The 17,620-nt window shown below is 43.7% G+C and overlaps 1 protein-coding gene across 2 annotated transcripts; it reads left to right on the top strand.

Annotated features, from left to right (window-relative positions):
* Positions 1–2,269: 2,269 nt before the first annotated feature.
* GTPBP2 (GTP binding protein 2) lies at positions 2,270–17,364 on the top strand. Of its 2 annotated transcripts, none has more exons than XM_084828440.1 (12): positions 2,270–2,557; positions 8,819–8,845; positions 9,390–9,574; positions 10,874–10,982; positions 11,414–11,611; positions 11,729–11,903; positions 12,149–12,365; positions 13,061–13,196; positions 13,622–13,680; positions 14,083–14,254; positions 14,766–14,930; positions 15,190–17,364. In XM_084828440.1, exons 1-12 carry the CDS (start codon positions 2,378–2,380, stop codon positions 15,385–15,387), a joined length of 1,821 nt encoding a protein of 606 aa, XP_084684566.1. In that variant the 5' UTR covers positions 2,270–2,377; the 3' UTR covers positions 15,388–17,364. The 2 variants fall into 2 exon arrangements, with proteins under 2 accessions (XP_084684566.1, XP_084684564.1); XM_084828438.1 differs by having other exon boundaries at positions 12,146–12,365.
* The last annotated feature ends 256 nt before the right edge of the window (positions 17,365–17,620 follow it).

The raw sequence follows: 17,620 nt of genomic DNA, 5'->3' as shown, positions 1-17,620 counted from the left end.
ATGTATGGAAATAACGCGACTTTATTGGATGGATGAACGAAATAAATTTTATAAAGCACTTTGCATTTGTAAAGCGCTCTATAAATCAGTATGTTTGCTATTGATAATCCTAATGACAGCTTGACCTGCACTGCCAATCTTTCTTTTATGGCGCAATTTTTGGCTTCTTTAGACAGAAAAAACGTCCTGCAACTCCCAGCATTTCCCAGCCAGCATGGATTGCTGGGAGTTGTAGGACGTTTTTCTGTCTAAACATGCAGAGGATTGCGCCCTTAGTTCATGCTGGCTGGGGAATGCTAGGAGTTGTAAGAATTGTTTTTGTCCAAAGAAGCAAAGGAGTGTGCCCTTCATTCATAAGAGACTTACTTCAAGGCAGTAACGGTGCTTCCAGGGACTCCTGGATGAAGGTGTTTTCATAATAAACAGCTGAGCCGTGCAGAGCAGGTATTGTACTCTGTTATTGCAAGCTGATGCAATGAATGTGCTAAACAGAGCAATCCCCCCGCGACTGATGCAATGTGTTGCAGTCATCTGTCACCTAGTTCTGGGGAAGTTCCGGAAGGAAATATGCGGCTGTATTTGAAAACAAAACTGTCCACTAACGGTGGAGTGGGAGGAGCTCAAACATCTGTTCTGATTGCATGATGGGATTTGTAGTTCAGCTGTTTTAACTACCAGACCACTCGTAGGCTGCAATCTTATACTGAGTATAGTATAATCATTAAAGTCCTATTGAACTCGGTAGGACTTACTTCTAGATATAAGATTCCGCTGTTACTTTCCATTATTTTGCATTTATATGGTGTGGTGGCATATACAAACATATCCTACATTTGAAAGCGTCATTCTGAGATGACTGTCATTACTCCAAAATGTGAAAAAGAAAATATCTGATTATGACCTTTATAACTTATTAATGCTAAACATATCTAGACATTCTAAAAATGTTGCCCTGGTGAAAATTGTTTTGTGAAAGCCATATCTAAGAATTGCACATTTTTTCACTTTGAATGTGAGATTCATGAGTGTTAAAGCTCAAGATTTCTGTTATAAATGGCTCTCCTTTTATTTTGGGGGTGCCTAAGAGAAATATTAATACTTGAATATCAGATATCAAAGACAGATAAAGGGTCAGATATTGAAGACAGATAAACCAGCTATTTTAAAACCCCATTCATTTGAAGTCAATTTGATAATTGCAGTTCTTGCAGAACAGTCCTATGCATGTCTATTCAGAAGTACGTTCCACTGTTCACTGGGAACTTGTGCACATAGGACTGCATCTTAAAACTTGCTTTATTTTGCGTTCTCCTCCCAATGGTTTGCTTTCGTTTAGGAAACTTAATCAACTGGCTTCTGAAAGACGAAATAAAAAACATAAGACCTTGAAGGCAATTTTAAAAGCAGATGTGAGACATGGGGTCTAATAAGTAAAAAAAGGTAAAGGTGTCCCCAGCCAGTCGTGTCCGACTCTAGGGTGCGGTGCTCATCCCCGTTTCTAAGCCGAAGAGCCAGCGCTGTCCGAAGACGCTTCCGTGGCCATGTGGCCGGCATGACTGAACACTGAGGTGCACGGAACGCTGTTACCTTTCCCTCCGAGGCGGTACCTATTTATCTACTTGCAATTCCTTGCTTTCGAACTGCTAGGTTGGCAGAAGCTGGGACTGAAGACGGGAGCTCACTCCGTCACGCGGCACTCGGGTCTCGAACTGCTGACCTGCCGGCCTTCCAGTCTGCAGTTCAGCGTCTTAACCACTAAGCCACCGCGTATGTGTACCTAATATCGCCTTATTTTTGTGACACAATTTAATTTTATTTTTGTAAGTAGCTTTGGGTGCCAATCTTGGCCGAAAAGCTGACTATAAATGTAATAAACTATAACCTCCCAAGGCGTCTAGGTAAAGGGTGCTAAGCTTAATCGACTTCTAGGGATGTCCGTCCTGCCTAAGTGGACCATAGAATCGAGATAGGCATTAACTAGTTCTTCCTGATATTACATCTATTAGCTGGGCATCATCTGCGGCTTTCGTAAAGGTCTCCAGTTGCGTTAGACGCCCCAGAAATTGCTGGATATTCGGTCGTTCGGTATACCGTTCTGAGAGCCCTTGCTTGAAACCTTTCTCGTCGTAGCTGGAGAGGATTCTGACGTGTGCCATATTCGGCATTGTCTCTCTCTGAAATTGGTATGCTCGGCAAAGAGGACGCTGGGAGTTGTAGTCCAATGATGTGGCTGCCAGGCCCTGTTTCCCGTGGTGCCCTGCGGTTCTTTTCTGACGCCAGGAAGGGTAGCCGTCAGAAGCCGAGTCCGGAGCTGGGAGGCGGCGGCGGCGGCCAGGGGAGGGCTGGGGGGGGGGGTCCCGCGCCAGGCCGGTCCAGGATGGACTCGCGGGTGTCGGAGCTGTTCGGGGGCTGCTGCCGGCCTGTGGGAGGCGGGAACGGCGGGGCTCTGCGAGGCCGCGCTGGCAGCGGCTCCGGCGGTGGCGCTTCTAAGGGGCGAAAGAAGAACGGGCGACACCGGGGGGGCAAGGCCAACAACCCGCCCTACCTGCCGCCGGAGGTGAGCGAGGCGGCGCCAGCGGGGTCTGGCGAGACTCTTAACAGTTAGAGGGACGTCGTGTGGAGACACTTTTTTCTGGCCCATATTGGGGAATGTTTTTATGCTGGCAGGTTAAGGGAGGTCTGTCTGTCTCTGGATCCGTTTCTTTTGGTTCTGGAAAGTATCTGTGAGGGCTGCACTCCTGCTGCCATCTCCACGGTCCAGCGCCCTAACTTTGGGGAAGATGCTTGCCCCCTGTAGTGAATTATTATATGGCTACAAGTGTCATATGGGCGTGGGTGTCAGTGGAGGCTGGCAGCTCCGATTTCGGTGGGGCTGTGAATCCACTCTGGTTTCAGCCAGAACTGTAAAGGGGCTATCCAAGGTGCTTAACCTATTTTGGGGATAGGATTCAGCACCTTGGATAGCTCCGTTACAGGTCTGGCTGGTTCTGACTGAAACCCAGAATGGATTCACCGCCCCACTGAATCCAGAGCCACCATCCTCCATTGGGGTGGTGGTGTTTGAGCTCTTTCTGGAAATGTACAGGGCTAAGTTGTGTTTAGAGAAAGGGACAGAAAACCCTATCAAGGCTGTGAGCCCTACCTAATGGAGCAATTTGATTTTGGAGCTAGTTGCCGCCAACATCACCTTGAAGTGTGCGGCCATGGTGGGTTTTGTTTTCCTGTTGTCTCCCCCAAGCAGTTCTAGTACCTCTAGACTGAATCGTGTGATTTGGTAGTAGAACCCTTCTCTCTCTCTCTCTCTCTTCCCCCCACGCCCAACCCCAACCTCTCTCATTATTCTCTGCCTGATGGGTGTCAGAACCTCTTTGAAGCTTCTCTTGGCTTTCCTTTGACAATGAATAACTTTGGTAGATTGGAAGCTGTAGGTTTGTCGAGGGGTAAGAGTGAAACAGATTCCTTTTTTGTTTACTTGTAACAGCATTTTTTCCTCTTCCTTGTTTCTGTGGTTGTGAGTCACTGAAGTTGCACTTAAATTGGTTCATGCAGCTGAGCTGTTACTTGAAATGTAGCCATCCAATCAGATTTGGAAGGACCAGAAAACTTTTAAACTGAAGTTTGGGCTCCTTAGTAGTACCAGTTGAGGTTACTGGAAAATATATTTAGTATATCCTGGTTTCTGGATGGCTAGCTCAGTTCTGGGTAGTTCCTATGGAAAGTAAGGCCTAGTTCTCAGTCCTGATTCTCCAGTTAAAAGGGTTGGGTAGCAGTTAAGTGATGGCTGAAGCCTGAGGCCCTGCACAGCTACTGCCAGACAGAACAGATGATACTGGGGTCAATGCGACACTGGTCTGATTCAGTATAACGAAATTTCATAAGTACTTCAATAAAAAGATGTTTAATCTGTGTCTGTTTCAAACTGCAGTTAGAGCTCACATGATTTGCATGCTTCCCCATTTGAATTAATAGTAACAGCCTGCACATATAGAAAACCAGATGTCAGAACAAATGTTTTAGCCTACACTTCTCCCTGATATCTAGTTTTCTGTGTGCAGGTTGGGGTTGGGGAAGGAGCTCATCTGCTATCTGAAATTGCACAGCCTAGGCACAGGTTTACTACCACAGTGAGAACTAGGTCCTAGTGCATGGTAGTGGAAGATAAGCTGATAGTACAGACTCAAGGGTTAACAAAGCTGCATATAGTCCCAAACCCATCCTGCTAGCCCTGGTTCATTCTCATCTGTTTTAATTCTTGTGTGTACATGTGCGGTTTGTGTTCTTTTGTAGTAGTGGTGTTTGGTCTGACTGTTCTGCCCCTGTGTGTCATCAGGACTTGTTAGCAATCACAATCAAAGTGTTACAAACCGTATAAGATGTGAAGTTACTATTGTTACCCTTTGCTTGGCCTTTTGTTTTAGGGTAGTGAGCCATCCCCAAGGTAGCAGAATTGTTCTGTACTGACCTCTGAGATCTCAGTGCTAGTAATTTTCTCTCTTCCGTTAACTTTGTGGGCATGCCTGAGCTTGTCACTTTTTCTGCATTACTTCCACAGCAGCCTCAGCGAGTAACATACACAAATTGTTACTCCTTAGAAGGCGTAGTTAACGTATATAGTTTATATTATAAGCAGTGATTTCTTAACACACTCTGAACTTAAGCTGGTGAGCAGGGATGATGCCTTATAAATAAAATATGGGCTGTATAAATAAAATAAAAGCTAGGCAATTGCATGGTGTGTAAGGAAAAACCATTATCATCATCTCCTCTCCAAGATGCAGATGGTTGATTCCAAGATATTGTTTGCAAAGTATTTCCCCAGTCACAAACACCTTTGTGCCATAGTCAGCATTTGAGCTAGAAAACAAGCAGGCTGTGTATGGAAAGGACTTTGAATCTGGCCATAGCAAGAAAAACATGCTCGGAAAGACAGTGATGTTTATTTCCAGAGAAGCAAGATTAATTCAGGAAAAAATTAAACTTGAGTAGATCAGTTTTCATACTGTTGTCTCATGCTTATTACGCCTTCCCTTTGAGCTCCTGGCTCTTAACAGTACTCAGTCCAAAACCAAGATCAACAGAGTGTAATTCAATGTCACATTTTTGTTTTTTAGAGATTGTTTTCAATTTCTTGAACAATGAATTTCATTAGTGTTCATCATTACTTGTTATTAAAACCTAGCTAGGCAGGGGGATCTTTTGGAGAAATATTATCTGAGTACCTCAGAATATTATCTGAGAAGTCCTGTTCTCCCTGTGGATTTGCCATGACATTGGGTAGCTTGTTATACCACAAGTTAATTCCTAGTTCCTTCTCCCTTTGTTATCAGTCACATTTGTCTTCTCAGGCCACATATACTTGTGGGAGTAGAGACCAATATGAGAAACATTTGCTAGTGAACTTTGCTATTTAACCAAAGTAGTTTGAAATTACGTAGTAGAATATCTTGGTGGGGGTGAGGAAGAATTAGATAGTTTCAATATTCATGCCGAGGCTACTTTGTCAGGAGTGGCTCAGGATTTCATGGCTGCCATGTCAACCATGGGCCTGTCTCAAATAATACCTTGCCCAACACATGTGGCAGGACACACTTTGGACCTGGTTTTCTGTGCTGGATTGGGAGAAAATGATCTGCGGGTGGGGGAGCCAGTAGTGACTCCTTTGGCGTGGAAAGATCATTATCTGATCAGTTTTGACCATCAGGCCACCTGTAACCTCTGCAGGGGTGGGGGGCCAAATTTGATGGTCCGCCCCCAGAGACTGATGAATCCGGATGGATTTTTGAGGTCTCTTGGGAATTTTCCTGCAGGCTTAGCTTGCGGTCCTGCCGAGGTCCTGGTCACCGCTTGGAATGAGATGATCTGGGCTACTGATATGATCGTCTCAAACATCTTCGACCTAGTTGTAGAACTGTGTCAGCTTCTCAGTATTCTGAGGAGCTGAGGGTGATGAAACGACTGTGTCGATGATTAGAGCGCAAATGGAGGAAGACTCAGAACGAATATGATCAGACACAGGTAAGAATCCACTTGTGATATTATTCTGTGGTGGTGATGGCGGCAAAGAAATCCTGTTTCTCCACCACCATTGTATATGCTCAGTGTTGTCCAGCAGAACTCTTTCATGTGGTTAAAGGCCTCTTGGGTGTAGGCCTTGGAACACAAGAACTCAAACCCTCAGAGGCCCACTGTGAAAAATTTCCCAGACACTTTGCTGATAAAATTGCTCATATTCATACCGACTTGGATGCCTTTGTTTTGACAGAGTCTGATATGGACGGGGCTGGTGCACCATCTAGTCATGTTTTGGATACCTTTCAGCTTGTGCAACCTGAGGATGTGGACAAACTGCTTGGAGGACTGAGGCATACTACTTTTCTTTTAGATCCTTGCCCATTCTGGCTTGTGAAATCTGCCAGAGTTGGACTGGATATCTGGACCTCTGAGGTAGTAAATGCTTCCTTGAGGGATGGCGAGGTCCCTGCAGTTTTGAAAGAAGCTGTGGTGAGGCCCTTTCTGAAGAAGCCAATTTAGGTCCAATGGTTCCAGATAATTAATGCCCTGTGTCAAATTTGCCATTCTTGGGCAAGGTACTGGAGTGTGTCGTGGCCTCACAACTCCAAGGTGTTTTGGATGAAACTGATTTAGATCTATTCCAATCAAGATTCAGGCCTGGTTATAGGACAGAAACAGCTTTGGTTGTCCTGGTTGATGACTTACGCCAGGGAATGGATGGGGGGAGTGCTACCCTGTTGGTTCTTCTGGACCTCTCAGCAGCTTTTGATACCATTGACTATGGTATCATTCTGGATCATTTATCTGGATTGGGCTTGGGAGGCACAGTTTTAAAGTAGTTCTGGTCCTTTCTGGAGGAACAGTCTCAGAAGGTGGTGCTGGGAGACTTTAGTTCCACCCCATGTCCATTAGAACTTGGGGCACCCCACAGGCTATCTTGTCCCTCATGCTTTTTAACATCTACATGAAACCGCTGGGGGAAGTCATCAGGAGGTTTGGGCTGAAGTGTCATCAGTATGAGGATGTTGCTCAGCTCTTACCTCTCATTTCCATCTGCACATCCCAGGGAGGGAGTGGAACTCTTGAATCAGTGTCTGGAGGCCGTTTTGGGATGAATGAGGGTGAACAAGCTGAAACTTAATCCAGACAAGATGGAGGTACTGTAGGTTGGGAAACCAACTACTTTGGATGGAAGTTTACAACTGGTCTTAGATGGGGTTGCACTCCCCCTGAAAGACCAAGTGCACAGTCTGGGAGTCTTCCAGGACTCTGAGCTAACTGGGGGAGCCCAGGTGGCTGCGGTGTCCAGGAGCACTTTTTACCAGCTTAGGCTGGTACGCCAACTGTGGCCCTATCTGGAGAGGTTGGACTTTGCCTCAGTTATTCACACACTAGTCACGTCCAGGCTGGACTACTGTAATGTGCTATACATGGGGCTACCTTTGAAGACAGTTCAGAAACTCCAGCTTGTGCAGAATGCAGCTGTGTGAGTATTGGGCGGGGTGAAGTGATTGGATCACATGACACCTATACTGTGCCAGCTACACTGGTTACCGGTGTGTTTCCGAGCCCAATTTGAAGTGCTGATTTTGACCTTTAAAGCCTTAAACGGTTTGGGACCAAGTTACTTGAAGGAGCACCTTCATCCATATCAGCCTGCCTGCACTTTAAGATCAAAAAGAGAAGCCCTTCTCATTTGCCCACCTGTGAGAGCAGTCAGGTGGGTGATCACACGTGGGAAGGCTTTCTCTGCAATGGCTCCACACCTTTGGAACAAGCTGCCATCGGAGGTCCACCATGCTCGGTCATTGCAGACTTTCAAGAAGGCTTTGAAAACATTATTTTACCTTGGCCTTCTCTTGATATGACTGTTAGTTTTGCTGTTACTGCTGTTAACATTGTTGCTGGTTTTATTGTTGGCTTTTATTGCTGTTTTTATGTTTTTATCACTTTTAATATTTTAACTGTGTTTATGTATTTTATTGTTGTAGGCTGCCTTGGGAGGGCTTCTGCCCTGAAAGGTGGCCAAGAAATATTTTAAATAAATAAATAAGACCCAGGCAATGCATGAGGGTCCAAAATCTGGCAATTGATGAATGAAGCTTGTAGTTGTTTACTTTGCATCCTTTGCTCTAGCTTACTGGTTTACTATGGAGCCTAGATGGCATACTGGAGCTTTAATGCAATTTTTACCAGTCCAGATCTTTATAGATCATTGGTCAACATAAGTTGTTCTAACCAGTTGTACTTGATTGTTCTTGTTTGTTCTTACTAGTGAATAATACCAAAGCTGGCAACCAGTACACAGGTATCAGGAGATATCTTGGAAACCGAGGCACTCTGGAGGATTTGAAGAGATTTATGTAGACAGGAGGCTAGTTCTCCTTGAAGTACTCGCCTGAGATGTCTCTCATCTGGAGATCATGATTTTTGAATCCTTCTTCATAATCTGACCTACTATAGCAGCTGGAAATATATTATTATATTACTAAAAAAAACCATTCAACCCTTGTAGCATTCAGAATAGTCTACTAGTTCCTTTGTTTGCAGAACAAACAATGGAGACCAAAGCAGGGATAGTTCTCGAACTGTACTAGGGGAGCCATATATGTTAATTTCATTGCAATTTTGTTCTTTTTATAATGGTGGAATCCAGAACTATAGTTTTCAGTGACTCTGGATATAACTATTTCTATCCAAACTAGTAATTACTATATGTTGCCTTCACTGGGATGTCAAATGGGATGTCAAGAAGTGTATGTGAAATGCTGTGCACTGACTTGTCACATTTTCTTTTTTTACTTAGGCAGAAGATGGGAATATAGAATACAAGGTGAGTCTCTTAGGGGAGGGGCTCACAAAGCTAGGTTCTAAAATCTTAAGAGCTGCAAACCAAATTATGCTATGAGTCACACTGGTAACTATCAGTTAGAGTATGTTGCTGCAAACAAATTTAAAAAAAATTAAAGCAAAACAAAAAAGATTCTTGCCAAAAGTTTGTTTGTGGTCATGTTAGCTTTCTTGTATTTAAATATCTGAATCCGGGGATTTCTGTCCAAAAATTACATGTTAATTAGTAGACAACCAGGAACCTCCTTGTTTGATTTTTCTAGGTTCTCTTTGAGAAATTATCAGATGTGTTGCCTAGTGAAGTCCTTATTTAGTTGCCTGGAGTATAGCTGCTGCATCTGAACTTGGTATAATTGCTCAGAACAAATGATTATAACAGGATGAAAACTAAAACCCCTATGCCTTCCGTAAAAATGGCCAAATTCTAGTTAAAGAATATCTCCCTACCCCAAAAGAAAAGAAGCAAATTGCTTTCTCTCATCAGATCTCCTTACCTGCTGACTGTAGTCACTCTTTTCTTTGGGCAGCTTAAGCTAGTTAATCCTTCTCAGTACCGCTTTGAACACTTAGTAACGCAGATGAAGTGGCGACTGCAAGAAGGCCGCGGTGAGGCAGTATACCAGATTGGCGTAGAGGACAACGGGCTGCTGGTAGGACTGTCAGAAGAGGAGATGCGCGCCTCTCTCAAAACACTGCGACGAATGGCTGAGAAGTATGTGCATCTGTCTTCCTTCTGGTCTGGAGCAAATTCAACTGTGCGCTCCATTATTTCCATAAATTTATTTTTTATTACATCTCTAAAATTCCCAATAGCCAAAGCTCTCTGGCCAGTTCACAAAAATTAAAAACCTAAAATACAATATGATAAAACATAATATAAAACCTTTAAAAACATAATATAAAACCTATACAAGTTTAGAACAGAATGAAACCAGAATAAAAAAAGCCACTAGCAGGGAAAGATCTAAAACCACAACACACATTTAAAAGCAAAACTGAAGAATTAAGAACTAAAAACTAAAAAGCCTGGGAAAATAAAAAGGGTTTTGGCACAGGGGGCACTTTTAAATTTCAATACAAGCCTATGGAGCTGAGCTTCACCTGGTGCAGTTTAGAAAATGGTGATGTGCTTCATGTGCCTTGTGCTTGGTCTGGAAGCTGCAGCAGTCAGGATGCTGAGTGGAGCACCTGGCCATGCACATATTACACTGGTATTAAAGCACCTGCACTGGCTACCTATTAGCTACCAAGCCAAGTGCAAGGTCTTGCTATTGGCAACGTCCCGAACAGCTTGGGACCAGGTTACTTGGCAGATCAGCTTCTCCAATACAGACCTATACGATCATTAAGGTCATCAGAGGAGACTGTATTTCACATATTACCATATAATCCTTTATGTGTACATATTGGTATGTCACAGTTGGAACAGGAGAGTGTTTTTTAATCCCATACTATTTCTGTACACAGTTGGTGCTGGCTTGTGTTGGAAGGGAAGTCAAATCTGGCTGGTTTCTAGTGAATCAGTGCTGAAAATAAGTATTCATCTTAATTAGATTTACTAAATGAGAACTACAGAAGCCTGCTATACTTGCACACCTTGTTTTAACCCACTTCAGTCTCATACAGTGAAAGCTTTATCTATCTCTTTTGCCATGTCCATTTACTTCACATGAGCAGAAAAACCTTTCCAGTTGTGCAATACACATGTGGTCATGAGCTATATTACCAAAATTCTCACAAATTTTAAAATTAGAAAACTGGTTTTGACATGCATGCCAAAATATCCCATGTGTGAATGGGGCCCCAGAAAATTGGCAAGCAAGGTAACTGAATGGTCATAGGTACAACTGGTCAAGTGGGAAAACAGGCACATTTTGCCCTGTATTTGTAGGTTGCATCCATAAGAAATCTTTCTGAAATGCACTGTAAGAGAGTCCTGTTCTTTAGCCTGTTGGGAATTCCTTGCGATGATACACTAACACCTGACTATTTTCTGTTTTGCTCTTTGAAGAGTTGGAGCTGACATCACAGTGTTACGGGAAAGAGAAGTGGATTATGACAGTGATATTCCCAGGAAGATAACAGAGGTTCTTGTCCGAAAGGTCCCAGATAATCAGCAGGTAACAACCCACTTCTGTTTGAATGCCCTTGGCCTAGTTTGGGTGGCTTCCTGTTTAGGTTGCATTTGGAAACGAGATGGAAACTAGTCCTATGAAGGTATTTTGTTATAGGATAGACTGATTTGTGCTTTGGAGAGCTGCTGCAGGGAATTCGTGATAGCTAGGACAGAGGAAGTCTTTAAAAGCCAGTTTGTGAGTGCCAGTTTCTAACCTTCCTCAGTTTTTGCAGGAGAAGATAGTGGATTTCAATGCCTGGGAATGATGCCTTTGTTGTGGTATTATGGATATTCATAGTATTTTTGGATCCCTTGGTGTATTAGTCTGCAAGGCACTCAAAGTCTGAATCATACCTTGCACTTCAGAAACTCTTGTTCCTATCAGTTCATCCTGTTTAGAAACAAATTTCTATGGCTCTCCCTTTTTTCCTTAAGTTCCTAGATCTGCGGGTGGCTGTGCTTGGGAATGTGGATTCAGGCAAGTCAACCCTATTAGGTGTCTTGACACAAGGAGAGCTGGATAATGGGCGAGGTAGAGCTCGTCTCAACCTCTTCCGGCACCTTCATGAGATCCAGTCTGGGAGGACATCCAGCATCAGCTTTGAGATTCTTGGCTTCAACAGCAAGGGCGAGGTATGGGTCTTGGGGGGGTTGCACTGTTGACTTACCATTTTACTCCACCGAATATAAAGGATGCCTTCTTCCCTAGCCTTTTACAAGAGCTCAATAGTTGTATCTTCTGCCTTCTAGGTGGTAAACTACAGTGATTCACGCACAGCTGAGGAGATCTGTGAGAGCTCCTCCAAGATGATCACTTTCATTGACTTAGCTGGCCATCACAAGTATCTGAAAACCACCATCTTTGGGCTCACAAGCTACTGCCCAGACTTTGCGATGCTGGTGGTGAGCGCCAATACTGGAATTGGTAAGTGCATGTTGCATGTTCTGATTTAATCCTCCTTTGGGACTTTGGAAGACTGACATATCACCTGAAGTTAAAAGATGGGTAGTCAGTAGAAACAAATGGTAAAAAAATAACATCTCACCTTTCGTAGCACAGAAGCCCATTTCAAGCATTTTGCAGAATGATCCTAGAGCCATACAGGTACACTGCAATGGTGTCCCTGCCTTCTCAACTTGGTTTTCCCCACCTCCTGTCACCTCCAGCAGGTACAACACGAGAACATCTAGGCTTGGCGATGGCCCTCAAGGTCCCTTTCTTCATTGTTATTAGCAAAGTGGACTTGTGCTCAAAATCCACTGTGGAGCGGACAGTGAAGCAGCTGGAGCGGATCCTGAAGCAGCCTGGCTGCAACAAGCTCCCGCTGTTGGTAACATCAGATGATGATGCTGTCACAGCAGCACAGCAGTTTGCACAGTCTCCCAAGTAAGCATCACTTGCCCTTCTTGGCATAAGAGGGAAGGTCACTTGGTGACATGGGTGCAGTTGCAACTAATTCACTAGAAAAAGCATGGAATTAGGGAGAAGGGTGGGAGTGAGTATCTTAGGTCTGAGGAACATGCAGTGTGACTGAGGTGAACACACTGATATTCTACTTTCTAAATGCCACGTTGTTGAACTCCTTCACTCTGACTTAAGTAGGATGTAGTACCCTTAAGATCCCATGGCAAGGAAGAATAAGCAGAGTGCTCTCCATTTTAAATTGAGTTGGCTCCGTGGTTTTATTGATTGATTTAAAATAATTTATTTTATTTAAAATTGACTGTTTCGATTTAATTATGTTTGTTGCTTTTATTGCAGTGTGGTTGTTCTTATGTTGTAAGCCACGCAGATAACTTTTGTTATACGGCAGCATATAAATAATGTAAGTAAATAAATAAAATAGAAAGGAGAGTGGATGGACTGTGCAGTACAGAGCTAGGATCAAGCCCAGTTGTTGGCATAGCAGCAGGTTTCTGCCCTATAAAAGTCTGGGAGGAGACATCTAGGATTCAGAAGCAGATAGGGACTTGTTGGCCATGCACATATACTTGGAAGTAAGTCCCATTCCCACCACCTTCAGTGGTAACTGTGCATAGAACTGCAGATCACCAGCTTATTTCTTTTATATGTCTTGGCAGCATCACTCCTATCTTCACCTTGTCCAGTGTTTCTGGAGAGAATTTGGATCTCCTGAAAGTTTTTCTCAACATCCTCCCACCTCTGACGAACAGCAAAGAACAGGAGGAGCTGATGCAACAGCTCACTGAGTTCCAGGTACACAAGGTTCTCTTGTCCTTTACTGGAGGTCTCAAAGAGCACTGCCTCCATTGCTTGTGAGGGCAAGGGTCTCTTGGATTCTTTGCATTTAGAGGCGAAAGGAAGGCTGAGGGCCTGGCTGGCTTTTATACAGGGGAAAAAATTAATGTCCCTCCTATCGGTTAGTCAATCCCCAGGTTATTTCCATTGTGGATACACATAGAAAATGCCCACAGCAAGATGACTATTCACTGAGGTCTGGTACACTTGAGGCTGAGAACTAATGTATGGAAGAAAAAGTTGAGGGATGGGCTTTGAGGTTCTGTAGAAGGACCTGTACTGGAAATCTTGAGAAGAAGGGACCAATTGTTTCCTCTAGCTCTGAGGTGCCGTAGTCCTAGCCTGTTAGCAGGCCTGAAGCTCCTGTTCCTATCCTTCTGCAGGTGGATGAAATCTACACGGTACCTGAGGTGGGCACTGTTGTTGGAGGAACTCTGTCAAGGTAGGTGCTGCTCCATACATGATGCCAGTATGGGAAGGGTGGGGATACATAGGTCTTCTGGCATCCAGAGTAGGACTGGAAGTATAGTTTTAATATTCCCTTTCACATTTGGCTAGGGAATACTGTGTTTGTGGAAGTGTAGGACTGAATAGCTTGCCTAATGAGTCAAGGAGATCAAATTTCACTTCAACAGAAGTAATTAAAATGGAAGCAACAATATCCCCAAAAGCACTCCTGTGCTCTTCCCTAGACAGAGAGCACAGATGTTTTTGCCTTAGTCTTTTTCACATCTCAAATGTAAAGAAGCTGCTGTGGGGTATCTATCTTAAGTAGGCACAGATGAAAGGCTTTAATTGCTGCCTGAGAACTAAATACAGTCTCCTGATTTTGTGCTCCTGCCAGTGGGATATGTAAAGAGGGAGAGAACTTGGTGGTTGGTCCAACTGATGATGGCAAGTTCCTCCAGCTGAAAGTGTGCAGTATCCAGAGAAATCGTTCGGCGTGCCGTGTACTTCGGGCTGGGCAGGCTGCCACACTGGCTCTTGGACACTTTGACCGCTCACTGCTGCGTAAAGTGAGTCCCACCTCCTATCTTTTGGAGCCGTGTTTTTAAAAACTTTTTTCACTCAGTTTTGGGAACAATGTGTCATGAGCTGAGGATATTGGGAGGGGTTGCAGGCTGTGGTCCCCGTGTAACTCCAGCTTGAGAAGGCACTCTGAAATGCTACAGGCAATAAACGCTACTCAAGTCTTAATGCTAGGCATTTTGCTTCAGGTTCAGAAGATGGGAATGATGGAACTCATGGCTTTGGGGTTTGAGCATCAGAAAAATTTGAATAGTGAAAGAGAAGCCACAGAACAGAAGTGGGCAATTAGATCTTCCCTTCACATTCCCACATTCTGTTAATTTGTTTTTGTCGTATACACACATTTTCTCATCCATCTCCATTCTGAGGAGAGATCAGCTTTGTATAAGTGGAGACCTGTCAACAATTTCGGAAGGAAATTCCACCTGTTGTGCATGTGTTGGGGAGAGAGGAGGCTGTTGTCAGGAGAACTGATCCAACGGTCTTGCCTTCATTTAGGGCATGGTGATGGTAAGCCCAGAGATGAACCCCACCATTTGCTCAGTGTTTGAAGCCGAAATTGTTCTGCTCTTCCATGCTACGACTTTCCGGAAGGGATTCCAAGTAACAGTGCACGTTGGCAATGTGCGGCAAACAGCAATTGTGGAGAAGATCCATGGGAAGGTAGGTCTCTGGCTAGCAAGAGAGGGTGGTTTCCTGTGTACCCAAGGAGTTGCTTGAGTGCCTTCTCACCTTCATCCTCCATCACCTATCAGTTGTGTTAAACCTCCTAGCTGAGATGCCTTCACTATTTCAGAAGGGATCTTGCATAACTTAACTTTCAGGGCATATTTGGATTAAGAGTTCTTCTTCTCAGTTTTCTAGAATCCCTAAGCTGAGTAGCTACTGATCTTGTAACTATAACATCTTCTCTGTTGTTCAGGACAAGCTGCGGACAGGAGAAAAGGCTGTGGTTTGTTTCAGATTCATAAAACATCCTGAATATTTGAAGATAGGAGCCAAACTATTGTTCCGTGAAGGCGTTACCAAAGGTATTGGACATGTCACTTACATCCAAGCTATTACCACTGGAGAGAATGGCCTGGAACAGAGCCTGGATTCTGAGCTAGTCAGTTTCTGATTCACTCCAAATCTGCGGGATTTCCTGAAGTTAGCAATAGTGGAAGGGAAGGATCTCTCCCCACTGCAGAACTGCTGTTGGCCAGTCAATTTACACAGGCACATAATATCTTCTGCACTGCAGAAGCCAGAATTGCTACTTGGATTGAGTGGCCTTCCTGAAGCGAGTTAAGCATGTTGTTTTTACGTCACCTGCTGCTTCCATATCCCTGCCCTTCCTGGAATAGACAAGAGAGCGGCTGCATCTTTGCCTGAGCTGGCAACTCCTGGTTTTGTTGACTTTTGTTGGGAACTTATTTCCAGGTAGAGCGCAAAGCCCTTGGTGTGTTGGACTGTAGCTTGGGCATTCTGCCACCTGTGAGGCATCAGTAGTGGACCCGTATTGGCCTACAGGACTCAGTTCCTTGGTTGTCCTGCTGCCTGGTTTTGCAGGCTGCTTGTGACATGAAGAGCCATGACTAGGAGCTAAAGCTGAAAGTTTTGCATTGCCCACAGTACAGCTCAGGATGTTTTAATCATGTTAAATTATTGTTGGTTCCATTTTGATCTAATGACTCCTCCAGTCTCTCTCCCCACACCTTTCTGTGCTTTTATCAGCTAACACCAGAATCTCATTTAAAAGGGCGGGAGGCGGATGTGAGAGAAGAGGGACATCTCCCTGAAATAACCCTTATCTGATCGCGAGAGAGGGGGCCTGTACTTGTATCATGCTCTCAGAGGGGTCTCTTGACAACCATTTCTTCCTCAGCAGAGTTGACCAGGTGCCCTTTATATGAGCTGCCCCAAAATAGCCCACAAACATCTCTCAATATGTTTGCTGGTTGCTTCCTGAGCTAAGCTGCTGCTGGCAATCCTGACTGAGATGTCAACTAGTTTGACTTCCGTGATGAGTGCACTGGTATCCCAGTCCAACTTGTTCCTTGGGAAAACATGCCTTAATTTCCCATGGTCAAACCAGTAAGGGCTGTTTTGTCATCACAGGAAGATCTGAAATGTTACTGCAATTATGGCTCCTCTTCAGCTGTGCTAACTGCAGTAATTTGTCTACATTACTGGTATTTCACAGAAAACAGTATTTATATGTAAGCCTGAAACTATTTCTGTTTGAAAGTGCAGTTGTGTTTCCAGAGTTGGCAATGGGGTAGGACAGTCTCAGGCACTGAGGAAATCTTAATTTTCTTGTAGGAAATTCAATTTTAAAAGTTGGCGACGCTATTTTTACTTAATTATTCCTATATAACTTAGCCACTGGTGCATCAAGGGTCCAAATACCTGAGACAACATGGTTAGTTAAAAGGCTGACCTATTTTATCTTTCTAAAACACTTCCCGTCTGTTTCATCTGTCCTACAGGTGTTAGATTATTCAAAGCAGCTGCTCTTGAGATTTAACATAGTACCATTAAAGCTGTATAGCTCTACAGAAGCCTCTAACTTTATGGTGCTTTTTAAGCAGAACCCATGATATTCTTAGTAATAATCCTTTCACCAGTACAGTAGACAGTTGCTATAAAGCAGTAGTAAGCTTGGTCTAATTATCATGATTATTTTCTGATGAAATGGTTTATCTCCCAACCTGCCCTTAATAATTTGGATTGGTTCTACATGAGGGATTTTTGGATCACCTCTGTTTAAGAAAATACAAGGAGGAAAACTAGCCTTCCAATACATTCTGAGAGGGGGGTTTTTGTAGCCAATTGCTACTGTACATTTGTCCTTTGGGAGGAATACATGCTTTCTCTGCAATTTACAGTGATGGTAAAGTTCACTCCATTGCAAACACAAACCTTCAAGGTGCTTTTTCCTCCCTTACCTCCTGACATTTGGTTGATTCCCTTCCTTGCCTTTTGTTGTATGAGTGTTCTCAGTGCCATGCTTTTCATATTCACTGTTGGTGGATTCTTTAAAGCAGGGAGATGTTTTCATCTCTCTCTGTATATATATAATGTACAAATAAAGATGTTTTATTGAAAGGATAAAGCTGTGTTATTCTTTAAGTTAAATAATGTAAATTGTGCAGGCCTCAAAGTTTAGCAAGCCTCCACGTGCTACCCTGACCACTATAAATTATCCATTGCATGATGCGGAAGGAATGCATATACACAAGTGTTTACAAGCTGGTAGTGCATGTTTATCTGAAATTACCCACTATGTGCTGAGAACTCTATCATCCTGACCACAGCAGCTTTGGATATAGAATCAGTTGCTTGAAGAGCTTGTGTACCACAGTTAATAC

Source organism: Heloderma suspectum, chromosome 1 (genome assembly GCF_057233095.1).
Source record: "Heloderma suspectum isolate Gila_16-S chromosome 1, 16-S_ref, whole genome shotgun sequence".
Lineage (NCBI taxonomy): Eukaryota > Metazoa > Chordata > Lepidosauria > Squamata > Helodermatidae > Heloderma > Heloderma suspectum.
Note: the sequence above shows the minus strand (reverse complement) of the source record. Positions and strands in the feature narration are given on the sequence as shown.

Excerpts from the sequence above, each read along its gene's own strand:
- GTPBP2 (XM_084828438.1), top strand. The coding sequence starts at position 2,378 with ATGGACTCGCGGGTGTCGGAGCTGTTCGGGGGCTGCTGCCGGCCTGTG. Across the intron at positions 2,558-8,818 it reads CGCCCTACCTGCCGCCGGAG|GCAGAAGATGGGAATATAGA; the intron begins GTGAGCGAGGCG and ends TTTTTTACTTAG. Across the intron at positions 14,931-15,189 it reads TGGAGAAGATCCATGGGAAG|GACAAGCTGCGGACAGGAGA; the intron begins GTAGGTCTCTGG and ends TCTGTTGTTCAG.